Source organism: Dromaius novaehollandiae, chromosome 2, assembly GCF_036370855.1.
Source record: "Dromaius novaehollandiae isolate bDroNov1 chromosome 2, bDroNov1.hap1, whole genome shotgun sequence".
NCBI classification, from domain to species: Eukaryota; Metazoa; Chordata; class Aves; order Casuariiformes; family Dromaiidae; genus Dromaius; species Dromaius novaehollandiae.
In genome coordinates this window covers 98,720,715-98,745,384 of record NC_088099.1, presented here as the reverse complement: position 1 = coordinate 98,745,384, position 24,670 = coordinate 98,720,715, and the positions used below count along the sequence as shown (strand labels likewise).

The window sequence follows — 24,670 nt, the reverse complement described above, 5'->3', positions numbered from 1 at the left end:
CTGAATGATCATCAAAACGGTATGCACGTATAGAAGCACATACCTCCTGCTTAGAAACCAAAATAATTAATTTAAGCATCATTTCTCATGTAGGTGAACAGGTCTAAATCTTTTCTAAAAGAAAAACAAACAAACATACCTGATGGGGGGACACACTCACTGCAAGTCTTAACTTCCTTGAAACGCCATGAAATAAAGCATACTTTTCTTTGATTACAGCCTACTAAAAACTACATCTGAAATTGGATTAGAAACTTCTGCTGAAAAACAATTTATTGCATAACACAACTCTGACAGCCTGGGTTTCTGGCCACCAACTGAGCCTTTATAAAAATCTGCTGGGCAGCTGCCAAATCAGCTCTCTGAGCCTTGGCATGTCAGACATCTGAGACAGTAGTCAAGGCAGCCACATGTACTGTGACATCCACAGCCCTATACTTTTATGGTTAAATGGTACAGTGAAAGAACAGAGTAGTATGAGCCATTAAACACAAAGGTAAAAATCTCCTGCAGCTGTTGATCTGACAATTCTGATCACGCTGCAGAAGACCAAGAACCACAGCAGGATTTTCTTTTTAAGGATCTGGTATTAATTTTAACATAAAAGTAGCCTATTAAAAGGACACAAAGAGAGAAGTGAGGAACGGCAGCTAGTTCCAGAAATCCTCTGCACTCCTAGTTAGAAATCGCTGCATAGAATTTATAAGTTTCACTTTCCAAATAATCTTACTGTCTCCAGCTGGAATTAGAACTCTCCACCAAGTACACCTTAGATATACCTATAAAGCAACAGCTCAAGAAAATTACAATTTAAGCATATTTTTTCTAATTAAATTCACTTTTATTCAGCTTCTAATTTTATAAGGTGTTTAAGTTCCAGTATGCAACTATATAGACAGGGTACAATAAAAAAAATGATTTTTGCAGTTTAGAGATCTGATAATAAGACCTACAGATGTGAACTTTAATATGGCTAAAATCCAATCTTCTGTATATTGCTAATTATCTTAAGATCTTTTTCACCCTCAGACAGAATGCCTGATTCAACCATTTTTACATGCCAAAATAGTGCCAGGGTAGTAGGGAAGAAAAAAAGACACACGTGGCACATTATCAATCTGTCTTCTTTATATCTAAAGGAGTTTAAAGTTAAAGAGATCTAATTTTTGTCATCTCACAATGTCTGAAAGGTCAGCGGTATCAGCATTTTAGAAAAGCTGGACAACTGTCACTGCAGCTAGGAGAACTCCAGTCTACCCACACAAGCACAACAGGAGCCTGTGCTTAGTCATTCAGCAGCTGGAAGGTGAAGCCTTACCTATCACAGAAAAGGATTTGCTAATCTACCTATACAGGCAAACACTGCTTTCTAGGAGTGTAATAGCATATACTAGAAAAAAAGTGCATCTGCAAATACGAGGCTCACATTGCTCCCTCAGTGGGACAAATACAGCAGGCTCTCACCGCTACAGCTTAGCTGCACTATTTAATATCACTACAGCCATTAGGAATGTGACATTTTCACAGACTTAAGGTGGCAGACCAGGGTCCCCTTCCAGGCTCAGAAGGGTCATCACATCCCTGCCAGATGACACAGCCCTCTCATACGTAAGCCAAGTGGAGCAGCTCACTTACTCCCATTTAACCCCTTTCATTACAAATGGGTTAGACTGACTTAAAGAGATGAAACAGCAGGTCTTGGCTCCTTTGACTCATTTTGATTAAACTGCCATAGCGAGAGCTTACACAAGGAGCTGCTCTGCCAAACCCCTGTCAGCGGAGGCCAGCAAGCAAGGGGGGGCAGCATCGCTGAAGCCAAGCGACAGCAGAAGCTACCCATGGGGTAATGTGCACAGCTATGCACTGGCCAGTTTGCGTACAGCTGACCTGAAGTAGGTCTAGTGGACGTAAGAAGTCCCTTACCTTAGCTAGGAAATGTTTAACTTGGTTTCTTTCTCCTTTATTTCAGCCCGTGGGATGTCCCTCATTCAGGAAATCACCAGGTTTAAATGATTAAAAAAAAAAAAAAGACACTCTTCCCCCCCCCCCCCCCCCCCCCATCAACCTTTGCACCTAGGGGCAATGACAGAGATAAACCTACTGCTGGGAAATCTCTCTTAGGAAATTGAGGCTTGATCTGCATGTCTAACTGAACTGAATCAATTTTACTGAACAGGATGTGGGGGAGAAAAAAAAATATATATATATAAACAGTTTTATTGACGCAGGCTCCTAGGATGGGCATTCCGACACCGTGTTAAGAACACAGCATGTTGATTTTCCTTAATTTACTACTCAAGAAAAGTGGGACTTTTATCAGACATCTTTTGTCCTTGCTTACATTCCTGACTGGCAGAATATCCTTTAAAGCTGGGAGAAGTAAGCTAAACCTGTACTCTTCACTCGCAAGCCAATTTAAGAAGACGTACGAGCAGACTTTCTAGAGTTAAGCTAAATGTGCTTTCAGATCAGTTCAGTTACATCAGCAAATCTTCTGCATGAAGGTCAGCTATATAATCAAAGAAAACCTACAGTCTAAAGTTTTCCTGGACTTGTACTCCAGTATTAAAGGTATTTGAATCCAAAATACTACCCAGCAAACAAATTATGGTATTTCAGTAGCCCGGGAAAATAAATAATAAAAAAAAGCCTTCGCTCCATGAGGCAATCGCTCAGCAACAAATCAGATGAATGCATTTGAGTAAATTCCTAGAAGGTCTGCAAAACATTTTTCCAAATAATTAGTGCCAGAGGAGGATAAAGGACATTACGTGGAATTGAACTTGCAGCAGATTGCTCAGGAATTTCAAACAGAGCTACGCAGAAGCCCACTACTCTGCCACATGCAAATTTCCATTCTCACTACAATTTAAAACTGAGGCAACAGAAACAGCTGATAGTTGCTCTAAGAACTGGCCTGATTTGTGAGGCCACACTTCAAGATCCCTCAACAGCAAAAGCAGAAGATAATGGACAAGGGAAGTTGTTCTCGTGAAAAGCAAACAAACAAACAAAAAAGAGGTATTTCTTACGGAGACAGCAAACTTTCCAACTGCTCAGAATGAATTTTATTGCACAAATATTTCACAGTAACAGGATCTATGTTAAACTGGCCATGAAAGAAATAATTTTTGAACCTTCCATGATTTTTTTCCCCCTCTCAGTTTTTTCAACCAACTTGTGGAACTTTCTGTTTTTAATCTACACGAGAACTTTCAAAATAGCAACACAAACCTTTCTTCCGCAAGTGTCCTTCTGGCCCATAGCAGTTCCTAGCCGCAGGCTCCTGCCCGGTGGTGCGGAGGCCATGCCGGCCCGAAGGAAGGTGCCGCACAGGGAAGCGGCAACCATCCGGGCCGAGGGGGCTGCCTGCAGTAGCAGAGCGCATCCAGCCCTGGGCCTGAGTTTCGGTGAGCATCACACAGCGCCAAGCAACCCCGCTCTGCGAGAACCACTTTGTTGTGTGTTCAATTCCCTCATCCCTCCTCCTTTCTCTAATCAATGGCAACATTCAAACTTTACTGAAGTTATTAGAAGAACATCAAAGACAAACATTAAGCTTTTAAGTGCACTAATTGACATTTTAGCACTTACAAATCCATCTATGTGTTCTATCACTCAGTTTAAGAGACTTGCTTCCCCTCCTGTTAAGTTCCCCATGTTTTAGCGGGGAGAAGGGGATTTTCAAAGCTCTTTTTTCTCAGAGAGAATTTTAGAGAATTCAAATTACAAATATAATGCACTTCAAAAAGTAACACATTTCACAAATTTAAGAGCTTTTCCATAAAAGCTGTAAATGGCATCACAGCTATAACTCACAAGCTTCTAAACTCCAATGAATTCTGCAGCTGTTCTGGCACAGCAAAGCCAAATCATTGTTACCTTCACACTACCAGAACTGAAAAACCCACCACCATATTCCAAGCTGAAAAAAAAGAAGAAGAAAACAAAACACTAATGACTTCACAGCTTCTTTTTCTTCTTCCGCAAAGCTAGGATAAAACAAAAACTAAACTCGTGAGTGACTATTTTAGGTTTTCCTGTAGTGACTATCCCACAACGGGATCCGGGTAAATATTTCAGAATAACCTGCACGCATGCTGTCACATCAAAGCATATCACCTTCCCCTCTTCAGGTACTCTGATTTCCAGCACATACTGTGCTCTCAAGCGGCCTCATCCCAGCCCTTGATTTCAGAAGACTGTCTCACTGACAGCAGGTCTGGACCCCTGTTCTATTACTGTTGCGTACCAACATGTTCACCTTCTGTGCTGTTAGAGAAATCCTCATTCAGTCCCAATATTTAAGGCAACAAAAAAGATCAAATTAAATTCTCAAGGTTTTAAGCTATTCAGTTCTCTGTTAGATCTATTTTGGGGTTTTAGGCTGCCAGCCACCCCCGCAGAAATCTGCGCGCAAAAGAAGTCTTTTGACAGGCTTGTTTATGCCTTCTACAGCAATCAAAAGCAAAACACTACAAATCTAAGAACCAGGAGACAAGTACAGTACTGCACATAACAGAAATTGCAAAAAGCTAAGTATTAAACCAATGACAAATCTGCTGCTCCCCAAGCCCCACAAAAAGACAGTAAGATACAACTCAGTAAAACAGAAATGCCAGTTTAAGAACAGGGTTATGCCGTACATGTGGAAAAAAAACGTAACAGACTTTGGTTGGCCTTCTGTAGGAAGGACCTTTGAAGCAAACACCCACCAAAAGAACTAAATGCACAATCTCAAGACAAGGAGCAGACAAAATTGATCATTTTATCCAAAAGAACCGAGGAAAAGGCCATCATTTATGAATGCAGGTTTTAAGATTACAAGGGGGTTTTAGATTTTTACTGGTATCAGAAAAAAAAAAACCAAGAAAACAAGTGGACAATATGCAATATTTTTTGTGGGTGCAATTTAAAATGGAAATGTAAAGACTACATTTTGGGATCAAGACAGTTATACTACCCAAGACAGTTGTCTCCAGTCAACAGATTGTCCCCTACGTCTTCTTCTCTATTAAAGTTCAGTTGAAGTCTTTCCTGTATTTAACATGTAGTGAGGGTGAAGTCAGTTTTGCTCGGTGATAAACAGTGTGAACTGCATCCCCCATACTTCAGCAGCAAACCCAGCACGTCAATAACACATCTAAGATGCACATTACCAAATTCCACTCAGACGAAATTTACTGGTTTGCATTTGCTACTGTGTTCCTTTAAACCTTTCACCTCTTAAACTACAAGTTCAATGTCAGATTATAAACATCATAAAAGCTCATAAAACCCAATCATAAAACTGCCAGCTCATTTCAAGATTATTTGCTCTTCGCCTTGCAAAAACATCATGAGCAGTATTAGAATTGCATCATCCCTGTGCAAGTCTCAACTCTTCTCCATTTGCATCACTTAAGGTCACTGCAATGGTCCTATTCCTGTCACTGGGCAGGCCAGCATCACAGCCTTACCTTAGAGACAGTCCTTCCCAGGTGAGCTTTCACAAGGCCTCACCCGCCTTTTAAAACCAACCTGAGCAAGTCACCAATATCAGCTTCTGAGAAAATTACCTGCTGTTGCACTTTCCTTCTGATAAAACTAATTTAACATGTTGCCAGCCCCACTGACAGAGATAGCAAAACCTCCTGCAACTTCAGCAGCTGCAAATGCCAAGTTAGGATTTTGAGTCTCCTCTCTGGGCCCCTCCATCCTACGCAGCAGTGTCTGCCTCCAGCCTTGCCAGAGCCTGACCCAGGCAGCAGAGCTGCTGCCCAGAAAGTGGGAGGAAGCAGAGGCCAACAGACTGTGGGAGGCTTTCCCTTTGTGAGCATCAGGTAACAGCTCTTTGCATTACCCCGCAATAGGAAAAGGGGCAGCATTTGGTTATTTGGCCTGGGTTTCCTGCACAAACAGCCACATCGTTTCTCCCCTCCCCACGGAAAAGACTGTGAGCTAGATGGAAGCAGCCCATTGGCTCCTCTGTGGAAAAGTATGGTTTAGTGAAATGAAATTCTCATTGGGGTCTAGGCAGAGCAGAGATTATCAATAACAGATTTATGCCAAAACGTCCCAGGAACTGGCTAAATCCTATTTAGCATAATGTCAAGCAATGCCAGAGTAAAATAATAGTTTTGAAGGGAGACTGTAATCAAGCCTGTGACTTGTGGAAGAGACCATATCCACCCCACCTACAAAAACTCAGTCTTGTTCTCACACTTGAAGCATATACCAAACCACTCCCTGTTTTTGGCTCTGCTGTGCACTTGCAGAAGGCAAAACAGGGCAGCCAGAAAAGGGCAAGAAAGAAAACAGATCAGAGAGCAGCAGTACATTGGATCTGCTCTTACAGTCACTTGGCAAATGAGATGGCAGCAGAGAATCATCCAGGCAAGTTTAAGAGCTGCGTTTCTGTTTATTTTAATTTGCAGTTTATTGATTTTACTGTTTTGTGAGCTCACTGATGAGTAATATTGGAACTAGAGGCTGAATGTAATGATGGGCTGGGCAAGGCAGATACACCCACCCAAAGAGAGCATCTCCTCTCCCACTAGCTTCTCTTCCCAGCAAAATAAGCAGAGGGACTAGAGCTCAGAACCACTCCGGTGACTCTGCATGCAGGCAAAAGATTAACCATCCATCATTATGCCCCAGGGTAATTCCTTTTCAAATCTCCCTGATGGACACAAGAAAGAGGAATAGACTGGCAGTGATTACACTCCCTGTTGTGAGCAGGCACAAACTTGGTAGCTCAATTTTGCTACTGAAACTGTCTTCGATGCACTAGGCACGTGACCACATTTAGTCACATTGTAAGAATGCAGCAGCCTCTGAAAGTGGCAGCTCTTAACAGGAAGAAGGAATTGAGCTAAGCATGCCTTGGAGAGCAAATCACGCAGAATCCTAACAAAAAAAATGGCATGACTTGTTAAAATGCCTCTGCATTGCTAGGTGACCTACTCCTCCCTACTACTCTAGCGTCCTAGCGATCACATGTTTTGGCATACAGATGTAGCAGCAATGGTACAGCTTAATCAGTCAATGTTTTCACAACACATATTTTAAATATTAAGCACTTATTGAAGACTTAGAAGTTACTGTGTAAATATTTGTATTATATTATACTGCTAACGCTTCCTCACCAACTGTGGAATTTTAAATCTATCTAGTCTGATAAAGCTTTATTTACATATCACACTGCTCTTGATATTCAACAAAGTGAACTGACTAAATTTACACCAACTCCATTCAAATAGTACATGTCAGGAAAGAGCAATTCAACAATTTTCTTCTCTGGTATGTGTCTAAACTAAAGCACAGACAGACAGTCATATAGCTTCTTTTGGACTGGTATTAGCTGTTTTAACTAGGCACCAATATTCATGGGAAAAGATGTGGAGAAATGCACCTTGATCTTAAAAATATCCCACAACTAATATGCCCTATGCTGAGACTTTTCGCTTCATTAATTGTAAAATGCAGTAGTTTTGCTAAGTACTGCAAACATAGAGTCTGTCCCCACTTAAAATTTTGGAAGCTCGTGTTGCCCGCTCAGACCTCACATACGCCATGCTACTGTAGGCTATTTTACCAGTGTTTTGAAGCATTCCCAATACGTTACGATGCCCCCAGGCAATGCAAGCAGCCCCAGAGGATACAAGCACAGGGAACTTCTGTGCTCTAATCCTAGTCCAATCAGTGAATTTTGTGTCAGTTGGAGCATGTCATTTCCTTATCTGCAGCAGGTCTGACAGTGGTACTAACTGTGGCTGTGCGAGCCCTCAGCGCGGAATGGTGGTGTGTGGCTGCAACGGAGGGCAGAGGCTGGCAGGGAGGGAAAGGCAGGATTTCAGCCACCCGCTCTACATGAAATCAAGTGGAGTATGTCACTAGTTTAATTGGGTCAGATTATCACCTCCCACTATTTTACAAGAGGAACACTGCAAGAAGCTGCTAATGCTCAGACAAGCAGCTAATGCTTGGAAAAACATTATCAAGACGTAATGAGCAGCAAATGCAGACTGCCATTATTAGTCTCAAAGAAAGTATCTTATGTGGAAAAAATAAAACCTACCAAAACACAGTATATTTTTCACTATTTATGAAAAAGATGACAGATTGAAATGGCTTTCCATTAGGAAATAGGTCATAAGTAGCTACTCCCTCCACTCCCCCTCAAAAAAAACCCTAAAAAGCAATAAGGAGAATTATGGGACTCCAATTAACAGTTGATACCAAGTTGATCATCACATCAGCTTTGAAAATCTGTGCGTCTAAAGAACCTGCTGTATTGAAAAAGCCCTGTAGTGCGATAATGTTTACTCACTGAATCCGAATTGCAGATTTATTCTTTATTTTACATACTGAATGAATATTTACTCTCCAATGAATTTAGTTAGACTTGCACAATCATACGTTAAAAAAAAAAAATGGAGCTGAAGTTGCATGCTACCTTTCGACAGCTCTGCCAGCTGGAAATATGCCATCAATTGTCTGTTCAGTACGTGATAAGAAAGCAGAGGAGGCTGCTTAATAGCAATTCACTCAATTTCTTCATGTTTACTTCAGCTTTAAGAAAATGGCCATGAAGAAAAAAGATTTTTTTTTCCTTTTACAAATATCCTCCTTTATTATTTTGTAACAAGCTTTTAACCTCATACCAAGTTTACAACTTTCCTAATTTAAAATGTTATGGAAATTGGAAAAACACAGTACAAATGGAAAAACTAGCCAGAATTTTCCCTCATTTCTAAATCTGAACAGTGTCATACTAAGGAACAAAAAGTGTATCTAAGCATTCTGTATTTGTTACTACTAAGCTATGTATTCATTAAATATATGTAAATTTATGTTCTGGAGAAACACGTCCCCACCTCCACAGAAAGACAAAGAAAGACAAAAAAATGGCAGAAAATAACAATTTTTGTCAACTGACTTATTCAAGAAAACTCAGATTCAAGAAGTGGCACTTCCATACAGTCCTTCCTCCACCTTTTGCTATGCACATGTATGTATTTCTTTGAATGTACATGTGTCAGTCCATGACTTCCTTTAGCACATGGGCTGCAATGTCTCAAGCTTCAGGTTTCTGAATTTAAGCTCATTATAGCTCATACAACTGTTACAGCGGGGCATATGAGAATTCAGCCCAAGTAGGGCAATCTAGCTCAAATCTAGTATAGCTAAACAAGCAGCATTTTCTTCACACAACTGTCCTACTTTTTCTCCTTACCACTCAAGAAATGTTACTAATACAACAATTACTTAACCATATAAATCTGAGGTTAATAAAAAGACCATGCTTTGAGTGACAATATCTACTTTGCCCTCGCAGAACCAATTCTTATTCCCTATAAATAAATGTTATTATCCAGGAATTGAACTCTTGAGTGGTGAACTAGTAGCTTGCTTTCTTTGATGCTTCAATACATTAAGTGCTTTACATTATGGACAGATCCACTGCCCATTCAATCAAGAAAGGTTACCAAAGTAATGCTGTAATCTTATTTAGATTTCCCAGTATTTATTTAGCTTCTACAGCCAGGCTTGGATAGCTGAAAAAAAATGTGCAAGAATAGAGCTGAGACATTTAAACATGGAAAGGGAAGAGAAAATATTTACTTCCTATGTTAGACAGCAACACTGTAAATGGCCTTTCAAAAATCTGTAAATTCTCTAATACATTTTACATCAAATCCCATTGGTTAGAAACTTGGATCCATGACCAAAAATATACACACGACATCAAGGCAATGAAAAAGTGGACAAACAGGCATAAAACAAAAAGTCAAAAAGCAATCATTCCTTTTTCTCCATTTTTCTCCCATTCTGCCCTTTAAGTCTTGCTGTGGATGGTAATCAGGGAAGATCCCCACAAAAAAGCCTGCTTCCTACAATAATGAAAGGCCTTATTCCTGTTACAGAACTGGTTTCTGACCTGAAAACCGCCTTCATTTGGAAAATGGGGAAGAGGAAGGGAGGAAAAATAAAAGCTCAAGCTCAAAATTCACCTCCAGAGGGACTGAAAAAGGGAAGGGCAGTAAGAGCATTGGCCCTTAAAAAAAGTTACTGATGCAAAAAGAATTTTTCCTCAGAGAGGTAAAGGAACATGATATACTCTAAGAAAAATTTTAGAAGAAAACAGGACAAAAAATTTGGCATGGTGCAAAAAATCTGACCTGAGCCTTTGCTTTAAGCAAAACACTAATCTGGGGAACAATTTTTACCTTTGAACAATAATCAGCTGCTATTGCCCTTGACGCACAGTGCGTTCGAAGTGGAAACACACTGAGCAGGGAAGAGGTACAGAGCAAGGATGGGTGAAAGGCCAGCAGATCTCTAGGAAACCTGGTTCATACACTTAAGTGTGTAGTACATAAGCCTACAAAATGAAGCATTCACAGACGTTGAAGTACTTAGTATTACAATGCTTAACAAAAACACATGTACAATAAGCCACTGTTGAACTCCATGTCCAATTTCACCCACAAATCACGCATTTTTACGTGGACTTTTTGGAAGCTAACACCTGCTTGCCTAGCTCTGCTGAAATCACCCCCTTATTTTGCTTTGCAGACGTACATAATTATAAATGCAGTTGACTCAGGATATGCAGTCACAACAGAGCACAATCTATAATGCAGATGGCACCATAATCAGGTTCCATAATAAATCTTATATTTAATTTAGAAAACAGTTTTAAGGTCCTGCATGCATTATTAACTGGAATGAGGATACAGCTCAAAAGGAGGGACCCATCAGCTGTAAAGCAGCCCTTACTATTTGAATGAGAGTATACTGCAGACCTATTTTTACGCTGGGGCTGTGGGCACTGCAAATGGGCCTCTGGGAGCGAGGGGGGCGAGTGGCGGAAACGGGGGGCTGGGGGAAGGGGCTCCCAAAATCTCCCAGGCTTGGAGGCAGAAGGGTGGGGGGGCTGCAGTCACAGGGGCGGCCCCAGATGAGGCCAGGCAGTCTCGGCGCCTGGAAGGATGTTGGGAAGCTGGACAGCCTCCAGGTGGAGAAGGCTCCCGTCAGGGCACCCCAGCGCCAACCAGAGCTCCTGCGGATCCATCCACCCATTTTACACAGCGAGGTTTCTACGATTACTTGAAAGAGAGGAAAAGGCAAGGCGTAATTTGGTGAGATTTAGCTTCTTTAGAACAAAACAACTTGCTCCTTTCCTTTCCTTTTTCCTTCACGCCAGCTTGCCAGCAGCCAGCCCCAAAGGCCCTTCAGAGCAGGAGGCTGAAATGCCGGCGGGGGGGGGGGGGCCTAATGGCCAGCCATGCGCGGGGTGTGTGGGTGTGGAGCCGCCTCTTCTTCTAGAAGGTTCCTCACAGGCAGCAGCACCACGCCAGTGCCCACCCAAAGCGCCACGTACGCCTCCCGAGCAAGCCTATGGGGGGGGGGGGGGGGGGTTAATCCAGAAAGCCAACAAAATGGCTTCACCCGCGTCCCCACCTCCCATCTCTATTGCTACACTTAGCTGAAAATAAAGCCATTATAGAAGTTTAAAAGTGAAATCAATTAGTAAATGGAAGGAGCCTCTCTCCGCTTTAGCCAAACATCTTACAGGCCCCCCAGCTGCTGCATTTGCGCAATAAAATGGCGCTATTTGCTTAATTATTCGTTTATCAGGATCAGGCTTGCGCACTGGTGTGCATTTTTCCCTTCCACTTGCTCGAAAAGACAGGTGACGTCCTCACAGCCCTTTGGTGGCTGCCACACACAAATAAAAATAAAATGTATCTTGCACACCGCATTCACAAACATAAATTTGACTTAATTAAAACAAGTTGCTGGGCGAGTAGCTGAGTTAACGAGACCCGGCTGCCTATGGCTTTGCGTGCTTGGCTCCGCCACGCCACCAGCGCCCACAGCACCTCGGAGCAGGCCCATCTGCAGGCAGACGCAGCAACAGCCACCTCCTGCCTGCCTTCCTCCTTCAGGAAGCGCAGCCGGCTTCCTCCTCCCTCCTCCGCTCAGCTTCGCAGCTTGCAGGAGTTTAATTATCTTTGAGACTTCTACCCCTCTTTCCAATTTTCTTGAAGTCTGTCAGTGGATTGGAAACCTGCTGGTGAAGGACAGCACAGGACAGGAGGATGACATGAGCGCACGGGTCTCCTCGCTGCGCCGAGTACCCTCTTCCCGTCCCCTCCTAACCGCTTTACTCCTCCTCGCTCCAGGTAGCATGGGCTCGGACTAGACCCTCTGCTCAGCCATCGCAGCTCCAAGGCGTGGTCAGCTTTCTTCCTCTCTAATGGAGCACTGAAGTTCTCGTCACATATTTCCAGCCTCCACTGGGAACAGTGTTCAAGGCAGCTATAAATCAAACTATGCTTTGCCATAATTTCCCTAGTTTTTCTTGCAACACGTGGGCATGCTTCTATAACTAATGTTATATTTTCAGGCAGAAGAAGAAAACTGAGGGAGAGGGGCAAAGCATATTATTATTAGAAAATTTACAGAAATGGTAAAAGGACATTAGATCATCCAGTCCATTCTCTGCCAATAGAGGGTTGTTCCACTAGCACATACGTTCCGGCCAGCTTATTTTAAAATGCTCCAACAGCACAACTCCAGATAGTATCTGCAACTCTGCACCCTTACAAACATTTGCAAACAAACTCAGAGAGGTAATAATGCTATAAATGCAGCCCATTAATTTCCAGCAGACTTACCTCCCTTTTGGTGTATATTTTTCTAAACCCAACTCATAATTACCACTTTTTCCACTTTGGCTCATAGAGGGCCCAGGTTTCCTTTCCTACTCAAGGGATGGGGAGAATGCAACTTTTAAAATGTTACACCAAGTTTTTGAGCAAGGTGGCCAAGTTTACAGATCAAATCTTTAAAAATAATCTTTAAATGATTCCTGCATATTCTGATATTGTCTCCTTTTCCCTTACAGATATAGAAAGCAAGTGTTATGGGCATATTAGTTCATCTAAGAGGGGCAAGTTTAGGGCTGGGTTAGCAGATCCTTTGCATACTTCTTGACCTAGGAATTAGGGAAGGATTCTACCACACCTGAGAACAACATGAGACTTTCAATTTTTTTTTTTTTTTTTTGGTCATGTCAGCAAATACTAAGATCTTATGTCAATCAAGACTGAATAATTAAGTTTCTACATAATACATAACTAAATGTAATACAGTAATTATGAATTAAGAAGTACAAATAGACTAACGCTGACCTGACTCTACTTCCATGTCTTTGTCAGAATAAACTATAGTAAGTGGGTTTTATTTTTCCAATAAGAAACAAATCCATCACAACAATGATACTCTTATTTAAAAAGTGACATTATTTGGGGGTCAAAGAAACAGGGCAATCAGAGAGAGGGACTTTGCAGCTTATTATAAAATCTAGACGGAACTGAAAAGTAAATCAATGGACCAGAATGTCTGTAGGGCAATGTTCATAAACAGGATACATAGGAGAACCTGTGCCCATTCTTGAAAAATACCACTGTTACAGTCCCCTCTTATACACTTTTTTAACATTTCACAGCTGTTGTGGTGAAACAATTTCTTAACAGGATTTCCTATAAAAGTCAACTAATGCAAAACTGCACGATGACGTAGTGCACACACAAAAGCGGGGTGGAAGCAAGTGCAAGAGAAACAGTTTTCTTCAAACTGTGGTCTCGAAAAAGGAGACTGCATGTGTTTGCATTCACTGCCATGAACAGAAGACTGCTAAGTGACACCAGGATTTGGGATTCAGAGCTCATTGCCTGCTCCCCAGCACTTACCACAAGTCAGTTGCATTTACAGGAAATTTCAATGCTCTGGGGAAATGCTGATGGTCTTTGTAACAAAACCAAGATTTCACCTTTTTAAGCCGCTCTTTCAGTTACGACAGGTGCAAACAGATGTTGTATTTCATCAGCATCAGAAATGGAAGGGAAGGATACCGCAAGTAGTCAGACTAACAATTTGACTTTCAGCAACAAAACACTGCCAATCTGTCACTGATCATTTACTATAAACTGAAGCAAGCAAAGAGATAGCAACCCATAAATAAATATTTTCCATTTTTGAAATCAAGACCACGACATTCAGTGTCATCTGCAGTCTTTTCCCAATCGTTTTACCAAGAAATCACTTAAAATGTCTAAAAATTGCTTATTTCCCCTTTAGCATTACAGATATACAGCTGTATTAGTCAACTTCACAATTTGGAACTTGGACAAATTTTTGGCATACTATAAAACAAACAAGGAGGCTAAGTAAAGATGGAGGGAAACTTTTCACAAATTATTAAGTTATTTACAAAAATGTAACTTACAACCCAGTAATGCCTGAAAAACACAGAATGAGTATTTCTAAATCAATGGAATCAGTAACAGAGAAATATAACAGAGGATGAGATAGGGAGCGCAATTAACAACTGAATTATGCATTAATAAATGGACAGTCTTCTTGGAGAACTGACCTCAAAACAGTATTTGAGAGGGTAAATAGCATGGCATAAGCATGGACTGTCTTCAAATAAAAGAGCCTGTTATTAACAGGACAGTAAGTTGAGCAATGAATTGAATCGTGTGATTGGAGAGATGAGCCAAAGATCAGATGGATTGAAAGGGGAAATGAGGGCATCTGCCAAGACCAAAGAGAACAAGAAATTAACCATTACCTGTGTCAAGGTCTCAGTCCTTCCTTCTGTTCCCCCAATTCCCAACCCTTTACTCCAGCTATTCCCAAACAGTAACTGTTCAAAAAAACTACAAAAGCTGATTTCACGCTACTACTCTTGATGGAGTTCAGAGAAGCTCACGAAAAATCTTTTTTTCCTTTTGTGTTGGAAATGCATTTGACTTCTAAGAAAATGCAGAACAGCAATGCAGTCTAACTGGAGGACTGAGTTTACATCCAACCAGAAGTCAATAGATTCAAATAGCTTCAAATTTAGCTAATATCTCTTTCAGACACAGTTCAAACTCCATGGAGATCCAGATGTATGGAAAAAGTGTTCACTTATTCACTGCAAGTAATTCTAAATTTGCTTCTTATACTCTTACCTGAAAGAACCCTTGAAACAAATGTTCAAGTACGTCTGTATAACTTTGTGAAGGTTTTTAACGAAGGTAAGTAAAAGTAACAATAGGATGTGATGGCACAGGCTTCAGTCTCAGCTATCAAACCACCACCTATTTTGAAAGTCCCTGGAGGGCTTGTACTCTAGTTGCTTACCCAGGCTGAAATCCATGCTGCTGCATCCTCACATGTTTTATTTTCTTTCATGTATTTACAGCTGTGCTGCGCAGTTAAAGCCAAGTGCAGGTAACGCCTATCCATGCTGAAATCACACCTTTATTTTATTATACAAAAACACATCATTACAAATGCAATCAAGTCAGGAAATGCAGTTACAACAGTCCAATCTCCAGTGTAAACCAGGACTGTAAATCAGGCCCTGTAATCAACCCTGCATTTAGAAAAACACTTTTAAGATCCCATCTACACTTGACTGGAACTGTGCTCCACTCAGATAGGGAGACTCTAGCTCATACACAAAGACTGGAGAATGGAGATTGGCTCTCACACTCAGATGAAAAACAGATGGGCTATAGCGGCACTCAGAACAGGCCAAAACACACAAGAGGAGCTGGAGCTGCGTGAGCTGTGAGAAAAATTACAGAGGGTACCCGTATGTCTGCAAATGTGATTAAAGTTACTGCCCCTGTTTATAGCAATACAAAGAGATTTCTTACTGTGGAAACAATACAGTTAGAAACAAGAAAAGACCCAGTGAAGTTAAGGACCAATTTAAGAATTTTGCAGGGCAGTTTCTACAGTTCTCTAGTAGCTTGTAATTGCTGAACTATCAGTGGCAGTGCTTGAATAACATACAGATGTCCATATATATGGACCAGTGAATTTTGTGTCATTACATCTCACTAAATACGTGAGGATCCTTATATCCAATATTGCCAGACTGCACAATTGCGGCTCTAGGATTTCTTCTGCTTCTCTCCAGTTCCTGAGTCTTGCAGCTGTGAGAAAGACAAACCCACACATCAACTACCACACACACTAATCACCTCAGCGGCCAGGGGAATAAGGCTTTTGAGCCTTTTAAAATTAGAAGGCGTATACATCCAAAAAGGTGGATGATATAAAAATCACAGATTCTATGAAGTCATGGCAAAAGTCAGGGGGATTTGAAGCATTCCAGGATTTCACTTACAAGTGTATATAACACTCTTACGATGTCAAGGGAAGTGGATAAGGTGGGCAGAGTTAAGTATTTCAGCAGAAAGTCAGGCTGGAATGAAGAAGATAAAGTTAAAAAATTATATTTCTATGAGTGTATACTTGCTGCTCAGTAGTAACAGATCCGAGGGTTGTTTTTTTTTTTTTTTTTTTTTTTTGGGGGGGGGGGGGGGCACGGGGCAGGGAGAGAAAAAAGCCCCAAAAGTCACAGTAATGAATTAAGGGAATACCAAATACACTGTTACCTACCTTTATAACAAACCTGGGACAGGAAATGTTCTATAATCAACTTTACACTAAGGAAAACACATACAAGAACATAGATACACCAGCTACATACCTATTCAGACAGGGAAACCTAAATAGATACACACACCCATATAAACACATATGCATCTACGAAGACTCACTGACTGCAACACATTGTATCTTAATTACTCCCAACCACACTCAAAGCAGTCTATCATATGGCTTTATATGTTCACATCCAAAAGCAGCACTTCTTTTAGTTCTGCATGAGATGTGAGAAGGGCAAAGAGGAGTTCAGCTTAGGCAAAGCTGTTAATGTTTTTTTGTCTTTGTGAGTGTTACTCTATCAAGAGAACTTTGTTACATATGATTACAACCCCTGGAAACCCTGTGCACTTCAGTACTTGGAAAACCTCTAGATGTTGGCAAGGAAACACGAAAGGATGCATAAGATTAAAACCAGAGGTGGAAATTGAAAATTGCTTTTTGAGTCACTTGCATTTTTTTCTTTGTTTAGCTGATACAGAGCTGCAGTCTGCAGAAAAAAAAATGTTGGCATTTTCTTCACAGGCCTAATTTCCCTTTATGGTATCCTTCCTTTCATTCAGCTGTTCCACAGGAGTTACTCTTAGGTCTGGCAAGCCAAGACCTATAAACTTTGTCCAAAACTGCATTTCTAAAGCCAACAATGCCAGAATCCAGCTTTATTTCTATGACAACGTTACTTATTTTTCTTTTCCTCTCTCTTTTAACTTAGCCTTTACATTGAACTATTTGCTGAAAATAGAAAATGTATTTCCAAAGAGGATACATTTCATCTCAAAGTCTTTCTTCACCAATCCACTACATTAGGCAATATTTTACAAGGTATTAACCAGAAAAGTATGGGTAGCTAGATGGCTGGGTTAAAAGGAAAGACATCTGGATCAGCCCTATTCTTCTTCCAGAAGTATTCAGAATTTTCCCCAAAACTTAATACCTCCAGGCACCACTTTATTAAAAGTAACACAAATCAATCCTTAAATGTTTTTACTTTCTACCATCTCATTTCTGCAATGGCATAATGCCACAAGGAGGTCACTAGGAACCCCTATTCCAAACATCTCCATCAGCAAGTCAGTGGGGCCAATAACTCTATAGCACGTGGACATCAAAGATCCTAACAGCAAGCTGGAAGGCAATAGCATTGCTTGCTGTATGTTATAGCAATAAGCTCAAAACACAAAAGGAGATGCAAAACTGTCCCCCAAGTCAGACCACAAGAAGTAATGGGAAAAATCCCATTAAATATCATATTTCTTCTAGCAAGATTGGCTTGTCTTGATTTTTTGCAAATGCTTTTATAATGGATCCGTGAAAAATACTTTTTTCTTTTTTTAATAAAATCCAGTTTGGGATGTGGTGGAAGCATTTAAAAAAATAGTAATAGTTGCTACTGACAGTTGCATTTTTTGTCCACGCATTACCTAATTACCTAATGACACAATCTAAACTAGTTGGAAGCAGAAAAGGTGATAAATAGATTTTAATTTCAACCTAATGATTCACAGCCTATGGCCCCCAGCTAAATTCAGCCAACCAGAAAGGTTATTCATTTTGGGCACCACAGTTTGTACCCTGTTTGACAGGGTTGGCCTTACTTAGCAGCCCATGAAACAAGCAGGACAAATACACTCATCTTATTACTAGAAAAACCTTGGGGATCTATTGTTTAAGATAATAAAGGCCTTTAAAAAAAAAAAAAAAAAAAAAAAAAAAAAAAAAGGTTTTCTACAATTTAATTTACTTAAAAAAAACCTTGGTTCAAACATTCACATTCTTGCATCTATCCATGACGCATACACTTCAGATTATTTTCCCATTCCCAAAGAGACAAACTATGTAGACTATTACTTTTCCCTCAATCCGAAAGGGGTGGTGCGTGTCTGTAAGTCCAAAAAACACCTTCTGCCTCAAATAATGAAGCTAAACCTTTCCATCCAGTTCTCCTTTCACTACAGCTGCTTCTCTTATCACTCCAGCTGTACTTACTTTAGAGCTGCAACATGTTGCTCTGGTCTGGAAAAGCTTAGAATTATTATTATTATTTTTAACAGAGGGGGTGGGGGATCCTAATAGAAATAAAAATATCAGGCTGGAATGATTCTTTATGTCTTTTTTCCAAAACACTAATTCTAGATGAAATACTGATTGCTGAACATCTCTTTGTATTTGGTAAATATCCTCCTCTGCCTGAGGTGGATAATAGACTGCAGAACTTAATCAGGTAGTTTCGATACAGCCAGGGAAAACTGGGGAGCTACAGAATGCATGGGGGTCTTTTTCTTTCTTTTTTTTTCTTTTTTTTTTAAAAAAAACAATTCTCAGTAAGTCTCTGTGATGGAAAATTCACTATAGACTTTATGTTGCTAACATGTATTTAGGGTAAATAAAAACAAAAGAAAATACTGAAGTTGATAGAAGAGACTAAAGAAGTTAGAAAAATAGTCACAGTTTCTATTATGTTTCAGAGGCTATGGGGCATTTAGCATTTAAGTCAAGACACATGTTTGAAGAATCTGTCTTAAGGAATACAGAACATAACTGCAGCAATTTACATTTTGGAGTTAAAAGAAAGGAGGCATGCATGTTACACAGAAGGAGAACACAAAGAAAGGAATACTTCAACAGCTCTGAAAATCCCTTGGGAAAGCAGTCTTTCAGTTTGAATGTGTTTCTTCCTATTTCTTTCCCCTTCTGGAATGAATTACTACTTTTTTCTTTTTAACAAGTATACACATATAATATACACGTATGAACTGCATTTAAAACTGTTCAATAAAATAACTACATTAAAGAAACCACACACATTTTCAAGAGAATCAAGAAAGACCAACCCTATTCTCACAAACTAGAAATATTACCAGATACATAGGATTACCCAAAGCTGCAGAACAAAGAAAATTCACGCAGATGAGCAACATGTGGCAAACCTTTAATCAGCCATTTTTCTATGCATGCTAACAACAATAAAAGCCAGCACCAAGAATGTCAATATTTCACTGAACAGAACAAAACCAACTCTGACAGCACACGGACATCTCACAGTGCCAGTAAACTGGAGCGCTGCATGGGCCGAAGAAGAAACACCTTTGAAAACCAAAAAATAATCATCTTACAAGATGGGTTCTGATGATTTGGGAGCTTAAGGCAAAAAAGTTAAATGTTATTCAGGTCCATTAGGGCAGGCAGTCATCACATACATAGCATCAAAAATAATAAATGAAATGAGTAAGTGATAAAGCTGCTAATTTCTGCTAAAGGAAGAGTACCTATAGATGATACTCTCTGAGAGATGGAATAAGATCTGGATTGCCAGAAAAACTCACTGAGCCCTCCTGCTTGTCACCTCCTTTGGGAGGGGTCATCCCTCAAGCACGGGCAGGGGACAGGCTGTGGGTGATGACATGAACTGCCACCCTCTTTTCCCCAGGGCCTTGCTGCCCCTCACCTGCCCTCTGATGGGACACATCCATCATATGCAGGCACTACATACAAAGGCTGCATTTACAGCATACAATCTGGAGAGATGTGGGGGACTAACATCTTTATTTTGGTTGAGTGATGGATACGTGTCCTGCCCCATGGCTGGATCTGTTATACACGTGCAAGCATGTGGCCTCTTCCTTTCCTTTTCGCATCCAGACATGCACCCATTAGATGATGATGCACCTACACTTGAATGACATGAAAGACAAAATCTTTACTACAAATGTGAGGTGAGCTGAGGAAGTAAGATGGCCACACAAGCCTTCCTAAACCATGCTGTGATTCAGAGCAGCCAAAAGACCATGAATCACTGATTCAAAAGTAGCCTACAGTCCCATAGACTAGACTTCACATAAACACACTGGCTTATGGGAGCCACGTCAGAAGAACCAGATTTGTTTCACCGGGCTTAAAAGAGGACAACAAATTTGCATTATCCTTAATCAGGCAGTGGCAAGCAGGTTTCCAGCTAAGTTTATTACTGCTTTGCATCCTTGACCCTTCACAATAAGGAGCTGGCAGTGTGGTCTCCCTATGGGCTTTAGGAGAGCAAGAGCAGATGACAGATGACCAAGGTACTGGTCCTGCTCACTGGGGGCACTCTACAAGCATAGTCCTCACTTCGGTCAGCTCTACAATGGAGAGACAAAATGCACGTTTCTAATTCAGGTTATACAGAGAGGTGGCCTTAGAAAAGAGGAATTTTACTGCCTCCCCGAAGCCCACAGAAAAGCATCAAGAAAAAAAATACTTCACTGATTAAAAAAAAAAAAAATCAGTGCAAGGGAGGGAGGTATCTGGAGCCAAACGTGAGTCAAACTGGCCAGGATAATTTAGAGAAATATTTGATAAAGCCACTGCTGGAACTTTTATTGTACTTTTAAAAATTCTCCTAAGGGCAAGACTTTGTACAGTTTTTCCTCATTAGATCCCTGCAGTTTCTACCATATATTGGGCTATTTGACATTATAGGTTGCTCTAACCAATGCAGAAGCATCAGCACTGCATCACAACTCAAAGATCAACAATCTTAGTTATTTCTTGTGCTGTGGCTTTTTTCTCTTAAAGAGAAAAAACATGTTAAAACATGTGATCTGACAAATTAAATTCTATTTAATCTAAGTTGGTATTGTTACTGATTTGCATGTACTTATTACAGACAGGTATGGATTGTCTGAGAGTTAACATTTTTCAGCATGATCTGATGAAGATTAAGATCATTTAGTTGATAAATGCATAAACTTTAAAAAATATTTAAAAGCACATTTCATTGTCAAAACCTCAGCATCTTTGGAGTCTAATCTATGGAACTGAGCATTAAACAGGCCTGTGTTTTCAGACTCGTATTGTTTTTATCTTCCTCTTCTCCTCCGTGCACTCTCAGCCCTACTGCATTTCCTGGTGAGAGATTTTGCTACTCATTAATAGCTCAGAGCACAGGATCATGGAGTAGCCACAGCCATTTTAGATGGCCCCAAATCCACAAAAAACGCACAGCTAAAAAAAGTGGGAACCCAATTTAGAAAAATGGTTAACACTCATTTGGAGCTTTTGTTTCTTTTAATAAACAGTATGTGGCAGGGGATGAAGACTGATTTATAAAGAGCCACGCATGTTTCTGCACAGAAGGCAATCAGTTCCCAGTTCAATTATTCACTGTGAAAATAAAATTCTTGTTAACCTTTTTGACTGTTGCCTTCCCCTTTCACTTAACGACTCCTTGTCCTCGTGTCCTGTTTGGTGCTGCCCTTTTTAAAGGAGAGCGTCTAAAGTGTCAGAACCAGGACAACCTAGCGTATAGGAAGGTTAACATAACAGTCCATCTACTTCTTCTACACTGCTCCGTATTTTGCACACTTTTGTCATTTGCATACATAAGTAGCTCATATTCTTTCAATAAACCTAGGTGCCTATGTCTCATACACATTTTACCTGTTAATTTCTGTCTCTTTGATCCTCCCCTCTGCTTTTTTGGGGAGGCACTTCCTAGCCCTCTATTCATTTCATTATTCATTTCCAGCCTCCCTTTTACTCTATCAGTATTCCAAGATAAGATGAGCAAAAAGAAACAGTTTTAGAGATGAGTCAGACCGCCAAATTATAAAATAACAACAGAGAAGTTTCATAATTATCTTTCATTCTGTTCTGCACCATTTTATTTCTGTTTGACTATTGATGCACATTGTAATAGAACATGAAAAGGTTTGCAAGGAGCTGTGCTCAGTAATGCCCGTATCTTTTTTCCTCAGTAGTTACAGTTAATTTATAATCCAGTAACGTGCATGTCTAGTTCAGATTATTCCTTCCAATGTGCATTACTCAAAAATTAATTTTATCTTCCAGCAAGCTGCCCGTCGAGCTTACTGTGGCTGTATTTCACATAAGAGATGCAGAAAGACGCTTGGTCTCTGGGTTAGAGCTTGCAACTCCATGACCAAAGAATATGATCTTAGAGACGAGAAGAAAAGAGTGGGGTCAGTCTTAAAGCTGCTCTGAAACTACCATATTTGTCTTGCAGACAGTCCTTCCACTCCAGTTCATCACAAACAGCAAGGGATGAAGGCACATTCTGCAGATGGGGCCCCAGGCTGGCAAGAAATTCACAGACTCAAAATCTCTGTCCAAAGGGACTTTGGCCCAGTGGGGACCTGTCGTTTTGACAGGGGGTCCAAGCCCCATTTAGCCTTAATCCAGCACAACTCTAAGGCTTTTTTTTTTTTTTTAAAGTAAATCTTTGTGTACACTTGCAGAGCTCTATAAATAAAAAACATGTGCATTTATCTCCAATTAAACTCCTATGTAAATTTATATGCAAATTAAGTACAACCCTCAGGCTCCTGGAAAGATGCCAGTTCAGCCCCTGGTACTGCAAAAGTTATGCACCACTGACATGAGAATTAGAACATTTGAATTTAGTCAGGAAAAAAGCACAGGTTTTATGGGGGGAAGGGAGAACAACATTGAGGGTTTTGCAGGTTTCAGAATCTCTAAATACGTTAAATCCACAACATGAGAAAAGCATGCACGTCACTCAGATTCTGAGGAAAAAGCAAATGAATGTGTCATTTTGTGAAGAGCAGGAGATTTCTTTTAAGATTCTCTCCTCCCCTCCCCCTGGCTCTTTAACACTTTACCCAAGCTTGCACAGCAGGAGCTAAAACCTTTTCATACGCTCTGTATACAGGTGCAGTAACAACCAAAAAAACCAGGAAGACAAGCAGGCAGCTATAGGGGAAGAAGAAAAAAAACATTTCAAAAGCACATTAATCTGCTTGACAAGCCATGAACCACATCACCACTCTAATTAGAACCAGAATCTCAGAAAGCTAAAGGAACACAGAGGTGCAAGCATTTATAACAAAAAAGGGACTTGTGATTTAATGACCTCCTCTGCTAGTTTAAAAATTAATGGGGCCAAATCAGATTAAAGCATTTTTAATACAAGCCAGTCCCACATTTATCATTGGTGTTAACTGTAAGGTGGTTCCCCTATCATTTCAACAGAATAAGAAATTCTGTTCCTTCTTCATCCAGGCCTGCTCCTAAATTAATTCTTAAAGCCTCCTCATATTTAAGATGTTTCTGCTGTAGTTCAATACATACTGCAGACTTTCAGTCTCAAATCCCAGTTATTTAAGATGATGCTTTCCTAAATCACTGTTCCTAGCTACAGGCACAACTTGGGGAGGGGATAGAGGAGAAATAGTGCTACACACAGCTATTCTGCTCGACTTCCCGAACACCAACCCGCCTTTAAATTTTGAATATATTGTCGCTAGATCTCCGCACACTGCAGATCTGGGGCTTTTTTACCCTCTTCTAGCACTTGAAAGACTCTGTATCATAATGACCATCACAGCTGCTTTTTGCTTTGAGGGGCTTTTCTGCATGTTCAGTTTTATCCCAGACCAATGCAATGCTCTGTTTTACAGAGCGGCCCGACAGACAACTGCGCTGACACAAGCGAGAGGCAGCAAACACAGGACTCAACTGTAATGCTCTGATGGGGGCAGGAGCTCCCTGGGCAAGCCTGGCTGTGCTTCTGCGATATGCTGGCCTCGACAACCATGCTTGCCCAGGGAGCTCCTGGCTCCACCAGAGCATCACAGAAAAAATAAACTATTAGCTTGCTTACCAATGTAGGTCAAGAGATATGAGCCATTTATTGATAAGTATTCTGTATTCAAAGGGTATCTTAATTTGAGTTTTACTTCTTCTCACATATGCACAGTGCCCACCAGAAATTATTAAGACAGAGTACATACAGCAGCTTTGCGCCACAGAATGGAAAACATTAGATCAAACCAAGACATCCTTTGGATGTACAGACAGCAATGAGAAACAAAAATAAACCCAATACGGAAGGTGGTATTTTGCTCTCTGTCCCACCCAAGTACTGCTACATCTCAAGTCAGAAGTTTTTGAAAAGCTCAGTTGACACACACAAGAGAAAATCGGCTTGCTGCAACTGCTCTGGGCAGCCTACAGTCCCCACTGGAGTTAAAACAACCTCTTAATGTTGTCAGACACAGTCACAAAATGTGGATGACTTTTGGAATACAGGCTCTCATGCTCTTCCCAAGAAACTGCAGGGCAAGGCAAGGACTCGTTTTCTCAAAGGGTGTCTTCCACCTACTGTCCAATCTCCCACCACACCTGCACACTTTTGTATAATTGCCCATGC

The 24,670-nt window shown here is 40.6% G+C and overlaps 1 protein-coding gene across 4 annotated transcripts in view; it reads right to left on the bottom strand.

The window, feature by feature from the left end:
- JARID2 (jumonji and AT-rich interaction domain containing 2) overlaps positions 1 to 24,670 on the bottom strand; it is a 235,812-nt gene that overhangs the window by 142,011 nt on the left and 69,131 nt on the right. The window contains exon 1 of one of the 4 annotated variants that reach the window (XM_064506996.1): positions 15,187 to 15,306. The exons of the other annotated variants lie outside the window; for them this stretch is intronic. Coding sequence (XP_064363066.1) covers positions 15,187 to 15,291 — 105 coding nt within the window. The 5' untranslated portion in view covers positions 15,292 to 15,306. Of the gene's footprint in view, positions 1 to 15,186; positions 15,307 to 24,670 lie in introns of those variants that run through there. 4 annotated transcript variants of the gene reach the window in all.